At 38.1% G+C, this 15316-nt stretch overlaps 1 protein-coding gene across 1 annotated transcript; it reads right to left on the minus strand.

The window, feature by feature from the left end:
• Positions 1 to 64: 64 nt before the first annotated feature.
• LOC122419433 (dexamethasone-induced Ras-related protein 1) lies at positions 65 to 15316 on the minus strand. Its single transcript, XM_043433978.1, has 7 exons — positions 15169 to 15316; positions 13969 to 14072; positions 10430 to 10713; positions 8927 to 9084; positions 4834 to 5014; positions 1870 to 2080; positions 65 to 1790 (listed from the first exon to the last, which is right to left on the minus strand). Exons 1-7 carry the CDS (start codon positions 15314 to 15316, stop codon positions 1578 to 1580), a joined length of 1299 nt encoding a protein of 432 aa, XP_043289913.1. The 3' UTR covers positions 65 to 1577.

The following is a 15316-nucleotide window of genomic DNA, read 5'->3' on the forward strand; positions in this document are numbered from 1 at the left end:
ATCGTATGGATAACATAAAATTAGAAAATTTCTTGCGAACTCATCAGTCAATGTGATGAAAAAGTTTTGAATACCGTCATTTATTGCTCCGAAGTTCATTAATTAATGTTTACATTGCTTATTTGCTGATTTCAATCGAGTCCGTTGTGCGTTTTTATGAATGAAAGTTTTATTATAAACTGATGTGACAAAAAATAGCGATCTCGATCGGTGAAAAGACGGCATTTTGGTATACACGGAAATTGATGCTATAAAAGCAAAAAAAGATGGTCAATTTAGTCCGTGTTGTCGGGAGGGGTTTCCCAACAGTTTTCGTGGTCTCGTACAAATTCGAGGTTATGACACTTTATTGCGAATCAGTGAAGCAGGATAGACTAGCGTGGAAATGAGGTTGTTCAAACGCATTGCAAAAAAAATACTATTCGTGAAACAGTAAATTTTGCAATTTTTTCGATCGCACTCTTACCATAAGAAGTCAATTATTACACATGAGATAATAATCAAAATGGAACAAGTATTTTAACCGATTAATTAACGCGTATATATATGAGACGAGAAAGGTGATTTGTTTTGAGCATTGGATTTTCTGTAATTTTGCGCTCTTTTACTCGCCCATATATTTTTCATTCGATGCGATATCGCAGATGAATGCTTGTGTATATTTATCAATATAATCGAAATGGTTATTTATACGTAGGCGAAAATATCTTCGAACGGATCGCAACCGATAGTATATGATTATGAAAAAATGAGATTTTGATACTAAGGTTTTCAACTCGCTCTAGTTTTAAGCTTAAAATTATTTTATAGTATGAATGAGGTTGGACGTAAATCCGCCGGAGAATATGCGATTGTCATTGTTGATAGCATGGAAACTGCGTCGTCGTTTCCACGTTATGATTCACTTTATAACAACTAAAATTACTTTATTGTATTCGATTGAATCTCCCGCATATGCATATTTTCGACTCTACAACCATACAATAATTTTCATTCTTTTTCTATCAATCAAATAGGTCTTTGAATTTGTAGATTTATAGATTTTTAAAATATATATTTTTATGTATGCAAGTAAATAGCTGCGTTCTTTTCGTTAAAAAGACGTTTCATTGATGTTGATCTTGAAAAAAGTGATTTATTTGTCATTTCTCATCGAGTATGTATATTTATTGATTTATAGATTCTACGAGTGTGGTTCATGAGTAGTTTTGAGAAATACAAAGATTTATTCTCGATTTAAAAGTCCTCGCTAACCTATTATTAATTAACCAACACATTTTTTATTCATCGCTTTAATTCATTTGGAAAAGTCGTGAGTACGTGCGCACGTGCATTTTAAATATTATTTGTCTCTCCCCCCCTCCCTCGTCCGCGCGTAAATCCGTCTTATCGGATTTAGTAAGATCTTGTTATTCTTAAATCGAAGTGGGATTCATGATTTAGAAAAATCTCATAACATTTTTAAATACTTAATCGTAACTCTCGTATTTCTTGTCTAATTTTTTCTATATTTTCAATGTTTTTGTCCTCAATCTTTGGCCGCATCTCCCTCGGCCTGTCCGTTCATTAGCCTTGTGTCACTGAATTGAGCACGATTTTCCGGTTCCGGTGGAGCGAAGCGTTATTCGCGAGCCCGGAGTATTATTTTCGTTTCCAGCGGCTAGCGAGCACGTTTTGGTCCTCATTATCATCAGATCAGTTCGTATGCTCGGTCGCCGGACATTTGGCGCGACTACTCCGCAGGCGTCGCTCAACCGGCGCTTTATGCTCAGGGTCGATTTATGCTTCGGCTGAAAGCAAAAATAATCCAAACAAGTTAGAATAACTCATGGCAATAACAGGGTCGCGAAAATGGTGCGATCCACTCGCCTGGGAGGGTGGTAGCATCGTGGGTGAGCCGAAAGTCAATGGAACTTTCCGATGATGATTAGGCGCCATTTCCAGTGGCAAACCAGCGACCACGAAGAGCTGATAGAACAATTCGTCAACGTGATAATTCCTTTTCGCCGAAACTTCGACGAAGATGCAACAGTCGTCTTGTGAGTTGCAATATTCTTCAGCCTCCTCAACCGTTACGGATCTGTTATGGGTCAAAAATTTCTCTCAATTCCTCACCAAAGAACCTCGCCTAAAACCCCTTTATTGAAATTACGAATAAATCACTAATAACCCCAATAAGAGCCAGGGTGTCTAATTTTGACCGGAACAGAAATTTCATGACTTTTAAGGTAATTCTATCGCTTCAGTCTAGTCATACCACTGCTAATAATAGTTGAGACTTATAGTAATTAATATTATTGACATACGGAAAAAAATTATTTCTTATAAGTAAAATTTTCCATATGTAATCCTTTAAACGAATGTTCGTACTGAATTATAAAAATTAAAAAAAAGTTAGTCCAACGATTCGCGTAGTATCCCCAGGTTTACGTTTGGCAACACCGGTTCTCTTCGTCTTTTTCTACTCGGCCACTGTCAAATTGAGGTTAGGACTACACTCAGCTGATGCCTTACTGTCATGTCTCTTTATCATAGCGAGTCGTAGAAAATCCAATGCCGGAAGTTCAAATTAAACTTAATATTCCGTAAAAAATAGGCCGATAAGGGCAACTTTTTTTGGGAGTATTAGATTACTACAAGTGTAAGTATACGAATTGCAGTTTTTTTCCAGAATTTTATGGATTTCTAGGCAAATATACCCTTTTGTAGCAACCGGACGCTAGGTTTTTGTATGCTGTTTTGAAATTCCATCGCGAAAACCACCAATTTTAATAATTAATTTCTCTGAAATTAGGTCGATAACCGACCCTGAAATTTTACACAGCCCTTTATTAAAGGTTCAAGTTCAGCATAAAAATTTTTTTTTTAAATCTTATGAACTAAGCCTGGCGATAGAATTACCTTGGCTTTTTAAGTCAAGGAACAGGAATTTTTCATGACTTTTCTTACGGTTCTGATACTTTTTATTCATCTTTTAATTATAAAAAAATTCAATAAAAATAACAAAGAAATGATATTTTATTTTGAAATAAAGAATCTTTTTTTTCTTACAAACTATTCATTCGATGTTCGTTTTTACATCGATGATGAGTATTGACGAACCAGACATTGTCGCCACCCCGCGAATTTTGAAATCATGTTGAAGAAAACCAAAAAATCGACAATGCCAATGAGCCTTGCAGAGATCTTAAAAAATCAGGTTGTTTGGTAATTTTTCATCACACTTGATGATTTTTTCAGGTCCGAGTGTAATTTCATGACATTTAAGAATTTTCATGACTTTTCAGGTCGTTAGACACCCGCAAAGACGGAGTCGCCGCGTTTAGCAGAGTACGAGATGAGAAATGGAAAATTCTTCACGGCAAAAAGGCTCTTCCTGTTAGGCAACATATTGACACAAACTTACTCGATCAAGCAGCACGCTAACGCGAGGGGAGATCGAAGACCGTGCACCGGCCATACAAAAGGGGGTGCACAGTAAACTTCGCCTAAGACCTTATATGCGGGAGTTTATGACACGAGAGAAGCCCGAGTCGCGTCAAGGTCGTAGGAGATTGAGGATGTGTAAGGATGTGTCGGTGGAAGGTGCGGAGAGGAAAGGAGAGAGGCAATGGTAGTCGGTCGGGTGGATGCGGGGATCAATTTGGCAGTGGTGGGTTATAAATGAGTCGTAGGAGGCAGGTTGACTGCGACGATGGGGGCTCAGATGTTTATGTAAAGCATCAAATCAAATCTAACTCTGGTAGGACAAGAGGGCGAGAAGATTTATATATTAAACCGAAATCGAATGTCAACGGGATTTTATTTATTTATTCGGCGTTGTCTCTCGTTTCTCGTACTCTATTTTCCATTGAAATTTATTCAAAGCAGATGCCAATGCGAGAGAGCTCGGATATTGTGGTGGCTTGCAATCGTTATGGAAAATCGAACGATTTTTTAAATGCGTTCTCGCCTCCGTGTATTGGAAAGCTCGACATTTTTTATGCGCCGAGCAGGTTCCTCGCGACAATGACTTTCCGATATCTGAAACGAGTCTATTTTCCAGCGCCTTCTCACAACTCGATAGAATTCGGGTGGTAGGGCTCTAACTCTAATTATTCTTGAAGGATGTGCGATTAAAAAATTTCATACACATTCGTCAAAATGATAAGAAATTTATCAAATTTGGTGATAATATTCTTCAACGACATCGAGTGCAAGGACACAATTTTTTTCAAAATGTTCTTCTGCTTACTTGTGAAATAATTACGCAAAATTCTTATCATTTTGAAATTTTTTATGTATTTAACATGGTTTAGCATGGCATCATTGTAGCGTCGCTAGCCACCCTCCTTAAACAAGAAAAACGACTGATTCGTCGTCTGAAAATCGCAGCACGTAAGGAAGTGTAAATTTTTCGTGTATAAGCGAAATGTGGGGACGCGGAGCACGTGACGGCATCTCAGGACATCAGTGTTTTCCGTTGGGGAACATTTTTCTGGTATCCATTATTGAGAAGGGTAATCAATAAAAGCGGACGGTGATGAGAATGGGGGAAAATGAATTTAAGGGATTGACGCGTCATCCCGCCCTGGGAGCCGAGTCTCTCTCGCGATAACGATTGTCTTCGAGATTCGATCGATCTTTCAAAAGAGTTAGCCGTCCGAATAATTGGTACGTTCCCTCGTCGAGGGTCCTCGTCGAGACCTCAAGACGGAGCAATTAATTTGGATATAAAACAAACGGATTCGGTAAGCGGTTTTCAAAGGGATGTGTCGCGGGCAAATTTTTTTGCTTTTTATTGAAAAATTAAGAAAAAAATTAAATGTAAATAATTTGAAAGCTCTGACGCACTTAGCCTCACGATCACATTTATTTCCAACGATGACCATCGGTACTCTGAGGTGGTGGTAACTTTTACGACTTTTTCCCTGAGTTGCACTGACTTTTGACTCAAGAATAGCCTCTCTGAGCCTTATCGTTTCTTCGAACGACTCGCGACAGTCCATGCTAAACACCAGCACGAACAAATCACCTATGAACAATTGAGACAATTTAGATGATGCGAATACAGCTGAATAATAAATATTCTTCGTTTTAATGGCCTACAATTATTGTGAGTTGCATTATTGATTAGAAGGCTTTAATTCTCTACACGACTGGATAATTGGTCATCGAGTCAAAGCGGATATGAAGTGTGGGAAAGAGGTTTGAAGGAATGCTGGCCATTGGTGAATAAAACGCAAAAGCTACACGGAGAGAAAACTTCACTAAAAACTACTATGGCGCCATAGAAGTAGGCTTCTATATCGGTAATATTTATTAATTCTTACGAACATACGTAGTCATTTTTTGTGATGCTACTCGATGAAAATTCATGAGTGATGTCAAAATAAATACATCGGTACACATGTATACCGGTATATTATCGTACAATCGCGAATGAAATTCTGTTATTTACGATAGTAAATTTCTAAACACTTTGGCGTATGATCGATGCTTGTGTTCGAGCTCCTCAAATTTTATTATGTTCAACTGTAAATTTAAATTATGAAAACAGTACTAAGTATAGCAAAATGGCATAATTATTCTACTTGCCGGTTCATCATCGAGTCAACATAAATTTTACAACGTTTACTTGGTGAACTACGTTAGGAAAAAATAGCACAGTTTAAACCTTTGTCACAGCGAAATACGCAATTTAAAAATTTTCATTCAGTATTTACTTAGAAATTACAATATTTTTGGTAAAAACCTTCAAAATAGGCGATATAGAACCCCAATTTCATGGCAGCATAGTAATCCTTACTATTTTTTTCTCTCCGTGTACGTTCACCGAGGCTTGTTATTTTCTTACGCGGTTAACTCATTTTTATAAACCTGCCCGTTCAAGCGGTATTTTCCAAACGAAAATTAAGCTGCAAAATGGGTCAAAGCAATCGATTTGTTTCGTTGGTGAAAGCATGCACCGAGAACAAAAATTCTAGTTGAATCAGCCGGAATGCATCAGTGAGCCCAACTAGATTATTTTCACTCGGCTCATGTTTTGATTGGGATATTTTCCTCAATTTATTATTTCTCGTCTAAAAGTAGAGCCAATTAAATCGCACATGACGAGAGTTTCATCGAGGCAAATATGAAACTCCAACGTTCGTCTCCGTTGCCGAATCAAAAGTACTGCGAATATTTAGACTCGAAAATAATAGTGCAATTCTCATTCGTAAGTGTGTTCAATAAATTTTTCGTTAAAATAATAAACGCGTTGTTACGTCGATTCCTGCGGAATGAATATTTTAACTACTGGCGGATGAAAAACAAAAGCAAGCGCTTGAGAAGTTTAAAACTATAGTGAAGAGCAGTTGGGCAAGCTTCTTGCTCGACTTCGTCTACTTTATTTCCTCCTCCAAGCTCCATTATTAATCCAAGATGCAGATGCACAAATGAAAAACTTCATGGAGTCTAGCTTTCGGTGAACGGTTGAGCGATGGAGCAGAAGCTGCGATAAAGCTAAGTCTATAAACGCTGCAGTTTGGACGTTAACGTCAACCGAATAGCATCAGAAGCCGAATAAGTTGGCCACGAAATAGCTGCGCTCGCTCTAACCATGGCCCATGAAATATCAGAACATGTATTTTCGCGAGGAAAAATAACTTCTCTAAACAAGCTGTTTTTGCTATAAACTGCGTCTATATCTCTATTCTACAGATATTCGTCCCAAACATCTCCGTCGTTTTGCCTAATAATGTGTGATTCAGTGCAAACTTCAAGTACGTTGACAGATCAACAAGATCTGTCGCCTCAGACGACGGTGAAGTTTGCAACGTTCGAGTCCAACGAAATGATGATTTTAAAAAACTCTCCAATAATTCGAGTAATTTTCCAACTTTGTTACCTGCCCAATTTGCAATTCGTATCTTTTCAGTCTACACGAGTGAGTCGTGAAATATAAAATTGATAAATTACAAACGTTATTTTCGTTGATTTCGTTGGACTCCAACGTTGCAAACTCCGGCGTCGTTTGCCTTACCACTTTTTTAAAAATGGAAGCCCGAGCGCGGCATTAACGAAGAAGTAGTAACCGCTGCATGTCTCCGCATCTGGAAACACAGCGTTCGCACTTTCGCCGCAATTAAACATTACGAGGCGGGACGTTTTATCAACGGCGAATCGCATGATTGTATCGCAGGCGTGCGACGAGTGATTGAAAGGGAGAAACAAAATTTAATAAGTGTATATGGAAGATCCGTAACTGCGCTACATATTCGGCCTATAACGAGGAAATTGAGTTTCACCGATTTGAGATATAATTCGTCTTTTAATGAACTATACGTAGAATTTCAAACTCGGCTCAGGTGGATGGGATAGTCGCGACCGACACATTCTCTTCCTATAAATGAAAAAAAGTGAAGCAAAATCAGTACCCGTAGTTCCACGCCGAGGGCAGCAGCATTATTGCGAATTCTTGCCAAGTCTTTGCAAATTTCATGCCAAATTTGAATATAAGATTGACCGCTCACTGTCTCGGTTAAAAAACGGTAAAGTTGCCATCAAATTGGAACGAGCTTCATGGTTCGTACTCTACTAATAATTCTTGACTTCTAATATTCTTACTCTACTAATACTTAATTCTTTTAATCCAAATCTCTATCTATTTGAATAATTATTTAAATATTTTGTGAAATTTGACAAATTTTTTGACGTGCGTATGAGGCTAAATATTTTAGTTAAATTGAAATTTTTTTCTCAGTGTGAGTTCTACCAAATGAACTCTCGTTTTACATCCTTCTTATGCGCACTCCAATAATTCTGGAAGAATTCGTGCTACCTTTTGGAACCTTCGACTCGATATGCTAATCGAAAAATTGTAAGAAAATACATATATTCGTTCATATTTTTTCGTTCAATTGATAAAGACACTTATTAATTGTAGGAGACGAAATAATTTAAATAATACGAATAAACTAATCGATGTTATTATAAATTTATTATTTTCACAGAAATACAACGATCATTTTCCGTCTATTCGCTTCCGACTCTTTCCAACGAATGTGTTTATTCGATTCGTTTTTTTTTTTTATATTGAAAATAAAAAAAAAAAAACAGATCAATTGTATGTAACGAATTTCATAACTCTCTGACATAACATATAACATATATTTTATTACCTACATAATCATATCGCTTTGGTTCGGACACTAAAAACCCTGGTTTACTGACGAAGATTTAAGTTAAGAAAATTTGTAGAATTCCTTGGAATATGAAGATGCAAGCCTCGCGAGCGTCAACTTTGTTGAGGGAAAAATAAGAATAAAAAAAAAAAAAAAAAAAAATCGAATATTCCCTGAAGTAGGAGCGGGATTTACTTGAAGAAGTAAGCTATTTTTATATATGTGAACGTTGTATAATCATTTAACAAGCTTCATTTTTCGGCATCGTTCGTAGCTAATTTTAACGAACGCGTCTCCAAACACAAGATGCAGAAAAGATTGAACCTAAACTAATTACACTTTTGAGTCGAGAAAGAAATCGCCAGTCATATTTTGCTATTCTTGACCCTACGATGATAATTTCGGGTGGGAAATTGGAAAATAATGATGCATCAGCATTCTATCTGATTGCTGATCGAAGATGATTCGATATAGATCCTGGCTTGGAAATGAGAATTTCCAGTATTTGTTTCTCACGTATGATAACATGGGTTTCCTGTAAATGTATCGTCATTCCGAAATTCTTCTAGTTTTGCTCCAGTTCAAAATGATGCTTAGTCTACAAAGATGTGATGAAAAATTTGGCGAACATAAGAAGTTTGCCCAGAAGTTTCCTTCTTAATAAAATCGTATATGGGAATTATCCAAACAAAAAAATATTTGGTCGATTGAACGATTCGTCCACTAGTTTTTGTTACGTTTGTGCGATAATTATTGTAAACATTTGTGTTTGCACTCACCGGTTAGAAAAGACAGACGTCTCATGGCAGGAAATGGGTGATTGCCACTTGTGTCCAGAAGATCGAGTTGGTGCACTTCCCCTCTGATTCTGTATAATTTACGATGAAAGTCTTCGATCGTGGGAGTGTAACTTTCTTCGAATTTGTTCGATAGAAATCTGTAAGGAGGATCGCAAGTTTTGATAATTATTTGATGATTATCCCGCACGTTCAATGTGCCTATTTATTCAATCGCACAACTTCTTATTCAGCCATCTCATCTTCGGATGGGGATAAAATGTTAGAATGACTAAAATTTCGAACAGTCCAATCTCGAGTTTATAAACTTCGAGTGATAATACGGAGACAGATAAATTCGACTGGAGCTTTGGATGTCGAAAATAAATAAAAAGCAGAAACTTCAAGGTTCGAAGCACGTTTACATCGAAAATAGAATATAACAATCGCCCACAGATCGATTTTCCGAAAATTCGACTATCACTCTTTCGCGATTTATAAATTAGTACAATAGGCAATACTGTGAATAGTAAAAATATAATAACGAAGGACCAAGTATTACTCAGGTTGAAATACAGCGGAGCTCAAAATACACGTTTCTCACTCACTCACTTACTCAGACTGGCGATTTCCAACTTCAAACATCGTCATTTTGACTTTTGCCTTTTCGAGCCACCGCTATATTCTGCATATCTAAGTTTTATAGGTTCGAAAAATTCACTTTCGATTTTTTCCTACTCCATATTCTGGTCTGTCTATAAAACAACTATTCTCCATTTTAAATTCGAAAATACGAACTTTTGACATTCGCATGGTCTGTTAAAATTGCATTCGAAATGAAAACTACCGAAATGTACGGCAGGTATATTTTCGAGTAAATACGAATTCAAAGAAGAAGGAATATTTGATTAAACACGTAATCTGCTGAATAGCCGATCGAAAATAAGAACACTCTAAATCCAAGTGTTAACACACATTAAGTGTGTTCTGTACTTAGCGCCATAAGGAAACTATAGATTTTTAACATACCATAAAACGTGTAAAAAGTGACTACAAGAAATCTACAATTTGCTTACGGCATTAAGTACAGAACACGCTTTACGTGTGTTGGCAATAACACACTTGGATTTACAGTGAATTTCGAATTATTCTTCTCCAATCTGATATTATACAACTTTTGAAATTTCGAAATATCGATATGTAGCTTCCGACTGGGACCCAATGCTGCGTGAAACAATGCACGGTTTGGTTTGCGACTGTTCACACGACGAATAAAATCGTCCTCAGGCAGGGAGCCTTCAAAGCCGTGCACCAACCTTTCAAGTATCACGCAGTGTGGTACGTTCATCGCCACGTTTTCATTTGATTTTCCATTAAAGTTATTTTTTTTCATCAGTTTAAAAGATAAAGGACTTCTGCGATCAATACTTGCGATTGATAATTGCTATAGAGTATAAAAAAAAAAAAAAAAAAAAAAAATTTGTTAGTTTTTTAGTGCGGGCTCACCTTGCTACAATGGCGGTTTTACCGACCCTGGCAGTGCCGAGAACAACGAGTCTGTAACAGTTTCGAGGCGGTGGTTTACATGAATCCTCCTGCGAGGAGGTCGAAGCCGGACTCGGACTGATCGGGGCCGGTAGAATGCCATCTTCCGGACTTGTACTCTCTTCCAAGTTCTGGGCACCGCGTCTAACACGACGTTGACGGGGCTGTGCACTCTCGTCCACTGTACTGCCACCACTGCTGCACAGCCGCTGGACGCAACCAAACAATCGTCCACACGCCTCCAGCTTGAAAGCAAAGGTTCAGTTTAAGATGATCCATTTTAAATTAGCACGAATAAGCCTTTTTATTTCAATGCGTTCAATGCAATTGAAAGGTGATTATGCAGCATCTAATGACAAGGATTTCAAGGAATATTTCTATCATATAGTTAGAGGAGCTTAACCCTTAATAATCACACACGGGGTGTATTGGAACCCAGCCGTTTTTCGACCGACGATACCAAATAGAAATTTCGAGAAAATGGGACTTGTGGTGCCCTCGGTCGATAGTTCAAACCTTTGAGAAGAGAGCCTCATCGTTATTATTTGAAAGGGCCAAGGCGATCAAGTCAGACCGTGCGAAGATCCGGGGTCCGATCCTCCCCAGCGTGACAAATTTAACTAATACTACCTGAAAGCGTGATTTCTCAGGTTTATAGAAAGAGTTGATTTTTTTTTTTTTTTTTTTTTTTTTAAATTGAAAATTACGATTTCTACATCAATTTTTGTGAAAAAAGTCATTTTTTCTGCATTCTTTTCTTTGACATTTTTTTAAATATTAAAAATAACACGAATAGAATAAAATCGTTATGGTCAAAATACATCGCAGTATTTTTATTTTATTTTTTTTTGACAGTTTTTCGATTATTTATCGTACCCCAAAGTGAGTGGGGTACTTTGGACCCCGTGTGACTAGTTTCACGGTGTGACTAGATCCAGAAACTTGAAGTGCGACTAGTAAGAGTTAAATCGCGATGATACAATGTTGCCATGCTAAACCATGTTAAAAATCTTAAGAATTTCATAAAATTTCGTATTTGATATTCTTTAAAAATATATATAAGAGAATATACATTTTTTTACATTTTTCCGCCACATAGCTCTCGAGTAATTGAACACTAAAGTTCACGTGTACATAAGCATATAGAGTTTATTTACATTATTTAACGCTCAATTATGCGATAAGCATGTGGTAAAAATATTTGAAAAAATTGTATTTCTATACTTGATGCCAAAGAACGTCATTACCAAATTTTATCAAATTCTGATTATTTTGATTTCGCGATCCACCCTCTTTAATAACAAAAACATAGTTCATTCGCGGCAGTCTTTCGTGAGAAAAAAGAACATTTAATTGGTAAACTTCAGTGAGATTTTCATTATTTCCGCCACCCCTCGTAGAAGCAGTTTGAAAACGAATGAACAATTATCGGAAACCTCTCACAATTAAAAATTATCGGGTAAATTTGATCCATCGGTATGCTCAAAGATATAGAGTAAAATTTCATTATATATCACACGATGTACAGCGTGAAATATCGTGCATCAAATTGATTGCTGATAAGCTTTTAGCAGCTGAGTCTCAACAGTGTATTGAAAAAATATCCACTGAAAATGCCTGCTCTTTTTGGTATTCTCGTTCGATCCTCAATAATTTAATTGGTCATCCCCCTTCTGTCTTTCCGATTTTGTACGTTTCAAAATTGGTCCTACACGCATTTAAACTCGATTTCAAATCGATTTAACATTGCGTACAAAAATGGGGTGTGAATATATCGGTTTAATAAAATGATCGTCCAGATTAAAAACGGAAAAACGATCGCGAGTAGCAGCCTGACTTGCGATATTCGACTGAGAACTTCAAACTATTTTACAGGGCGTCCCCCTGGATCGTTATTCATACAAACGTGTAAATTTACTTGAGAAAATAAATCTCCGTGTGAAAAAGTCCCGAAAGGTTACGCGTCGCGAGACATTTCCATCGGATGAGTTACAAACGGTTGGATATGGAGAAAAATACTCGAGGACCAGTTTGGTGGAGCAAGTATTTTTTGAAAAAAGGTGTTGCTCGAGTTTAGTATCCTCGGTCGTTCGTGCTGAGCGCGCTGATCGGATAAATATACGACGACGTTCGAGGGTCTCGTACGTAGGACGAACGTTTAGGGTTTTCTTCGATCCATTTTCAGGAGTGAACGAGCAAAGTTAGGACGCCCGTACGGAAAGCTTTTTCGTAGAAAATCGTTTGTTCTACCACCTCGGATCTTTCGTGTTTTGCTTTATCTCAGCCTGTTTCAACGGTGTACGAGATGAAAGAAGGCGGTTCTTCCAACTTTCATAATGAATCATTCATGGGACGAGGAAGCCCCATTGAGAAACATTACTAGACTCGACGCTCCCTGAGCCCGAGCCTCAAACACATAAATTCCCTTTTATGACGAACTATTTGGATTTCATTAGTTTTTTCACGTTTCTTCTTCCCTCCTTTTTCATAACAATAAATTCCAAACTCATTTGTATAAGATAGTCCGTCGCGAGCAGCATATAAGAGAATATTAAAGAAAATGTAAGTACACGAAAAAGGTTATATCATTGATCGTCATTGCTTCGGCGCTGACCGCGAGTCAATGTGTGCTGTGTGAATAAAACGGATGGTTTCAGCCAGATAGTGCCCTCTCATCACGGTCCATATCAGTGTTGGCTCACTCCTTAGGGCCATCGTCAAGTTTAAATTAAATTAGTATAACTCATCTCGCAGGGAGGAGGAGGAGGAGGGGGGGGGCGGAGGGGGGGGGGGGGGATTTTCTAGTTCCTGTGCTACGCTCGCAGTCACGAGAAACCACAGACTCAGCCACGATTCTCAGGACGGCCTTTTTACTGTCTCTTTTTCTCAAACACGGATGTACGTACGATTTCTATTTCATTATAATTCCTTATTATTTTATTTCTAGTATGAAATCTTCGTGTATCGTGGCGTCTTTTCATTTCAATGACACTTGGGAATTTTGCCTTGGCAATGAGAAATTTTCATTATTTTTTTATTGGGTATGGTAGCTCACTCAGCGCAAATATAATAATTTAACGATTCTTAGTCGTACGTAGCAACCCCATGACGTTTTATTCGTGAATTTAATATTCATCCGTGCGGACGCACTAATTGACAAAAACACCTTAAATTTTCCGAGATCAGAGAACGCATACGCAGCATACGCAGCTTTTGATAATGGACTCGTTCGCCCTGGTAAAACAGATTGCTTGCTGGTCCAAGCATAAACCTATATACCTCGGTGTGGTTCGAAATCCCATGTGTTTTTCTCTCCGCACACGTGCCTTACGTTGCTGATGGCTAACGTCTTTGATAATGAGTTAACGAAGCCTCGTAATGTAGAAAGAGCTTTCGGTGTATCGAATTAAAAAGTAAATAGAAATAGCTGCGAAGAGAATTATGATGTGATATTATATATGTGTGTGCGTGTGTATGTGCGTGTGTGTACAATGGCTCACCTCAGCAGGAATGATGCCGAAGCGGTGCAACGTGAAAATCTGACGATACAATATTAAGGCGAGTTTATTTACGAGAACCGGGCTGGCTCTTATTTTCTTTTTTTTTTATAATCCACGAGGTTTGATTTCGGCTCGTTTTCTTTATTTTTTTCCTCCGGGACAGCTTTTTTAATTCCTCGCCCACGCATGGAGCAATAAAATTTATCGCGATATAAATCTTGCTATCGCAGAGCGAGATAACTGAAACTAGAATTACTTATCTAAATTGCAATCCACGCAAATGTTAGAGATGAAATTGATTTTTGGAACGAATATGAGACGTTTATTTTCTCCGGTACGTGTGCCGGTGGGAAAGTGGAGATGAAAAAAAAAAAACAAAAAAAATATAATAAAAAATCGAAAAGCTCGAAAAGCTGAGAAGTTTGAAGGATTTTGTCTCGTTACAGGGCATCTCTCGATTCACTCCTTATTTTTTTAGAGCTCCAATTTCTTTTCGGTAATACAAGGCGATATATTTTATTTTCCTCACGACTCGAAACCATTTAAAGTTTGATTAACTTTGCTAATTTAAACGAAACATCACTTTTCAGCAACGAAGATTTCAACCAACACGAAACACTTTTCCTTTTATTTTATTCACCACTCGGCGTACCGAATTTGTTTGCGACAATGCGATGAAAAAGGCAGAAATAAAGGTTATAATTAATCGCGGTAATGTTTGTTTGACTCCAGGGCAAAATGAAGGATCTCTCATGCGAAAGCAACACGTATGCGGCGAAAGGGGGAAGGCGGGTGATGATGAAAAACGGTATACAACTCACGCGGTAAGCTCGAGAACGCTAAGGCTGCCGGTATGAACCTTTGACCGTAAAAAAGCGGCGTCTATCGTGAGAAACATAACGCACAAGGAAAACGGAATGCTATTTCGAGGCAGCTTCCCTGAGCTCCTAAGCTCGAAAGTTTCATACGAAAAACACGCGGTTTCGTTTAACCAGAGCAAATAAGGTAGAGCTGTGAAACGCTGTGTGCAAACAACCACCGAGCAGCAATCCTAGTCTGCCTTCTCGCGTCGGGGAAAGCTCGCGGTCTAGCGATAGAGACCGAGAGCACTGGCGAGGTGAATATATAACAGTTTGGAAAAGCGACGATCCTCCGATCCTGCGTGCTCGTGGATAGCACGCGCGCGCGTGGACACCCTACCCGTACAACCCTCCAACCCCGTCTGCCTTCCTTCTCCATCTTCCCCGTCACCGCCAACTCCGAGCATCGGCCAACTGTTACATTTTCCACAAATTTCGATACCACCGCAATTCGTGTAACGCAACAGAGGCCACTCGAGCAACGACAT

The sequence above is a fragment of the Venturia canescens genome, chromosome 1, assembly GCF_019457755.1.
Source record: "Venturia canescens isolate UGA chromosome 1, ASM1945775v1, whole genome shotgun sequence".
Lineage (NCBI taxonomy): Eukaryota > Metazoa > Arthropoda > Insecta > Hymenoptera > Ichneumonidae > Venturia > Venturia canescens.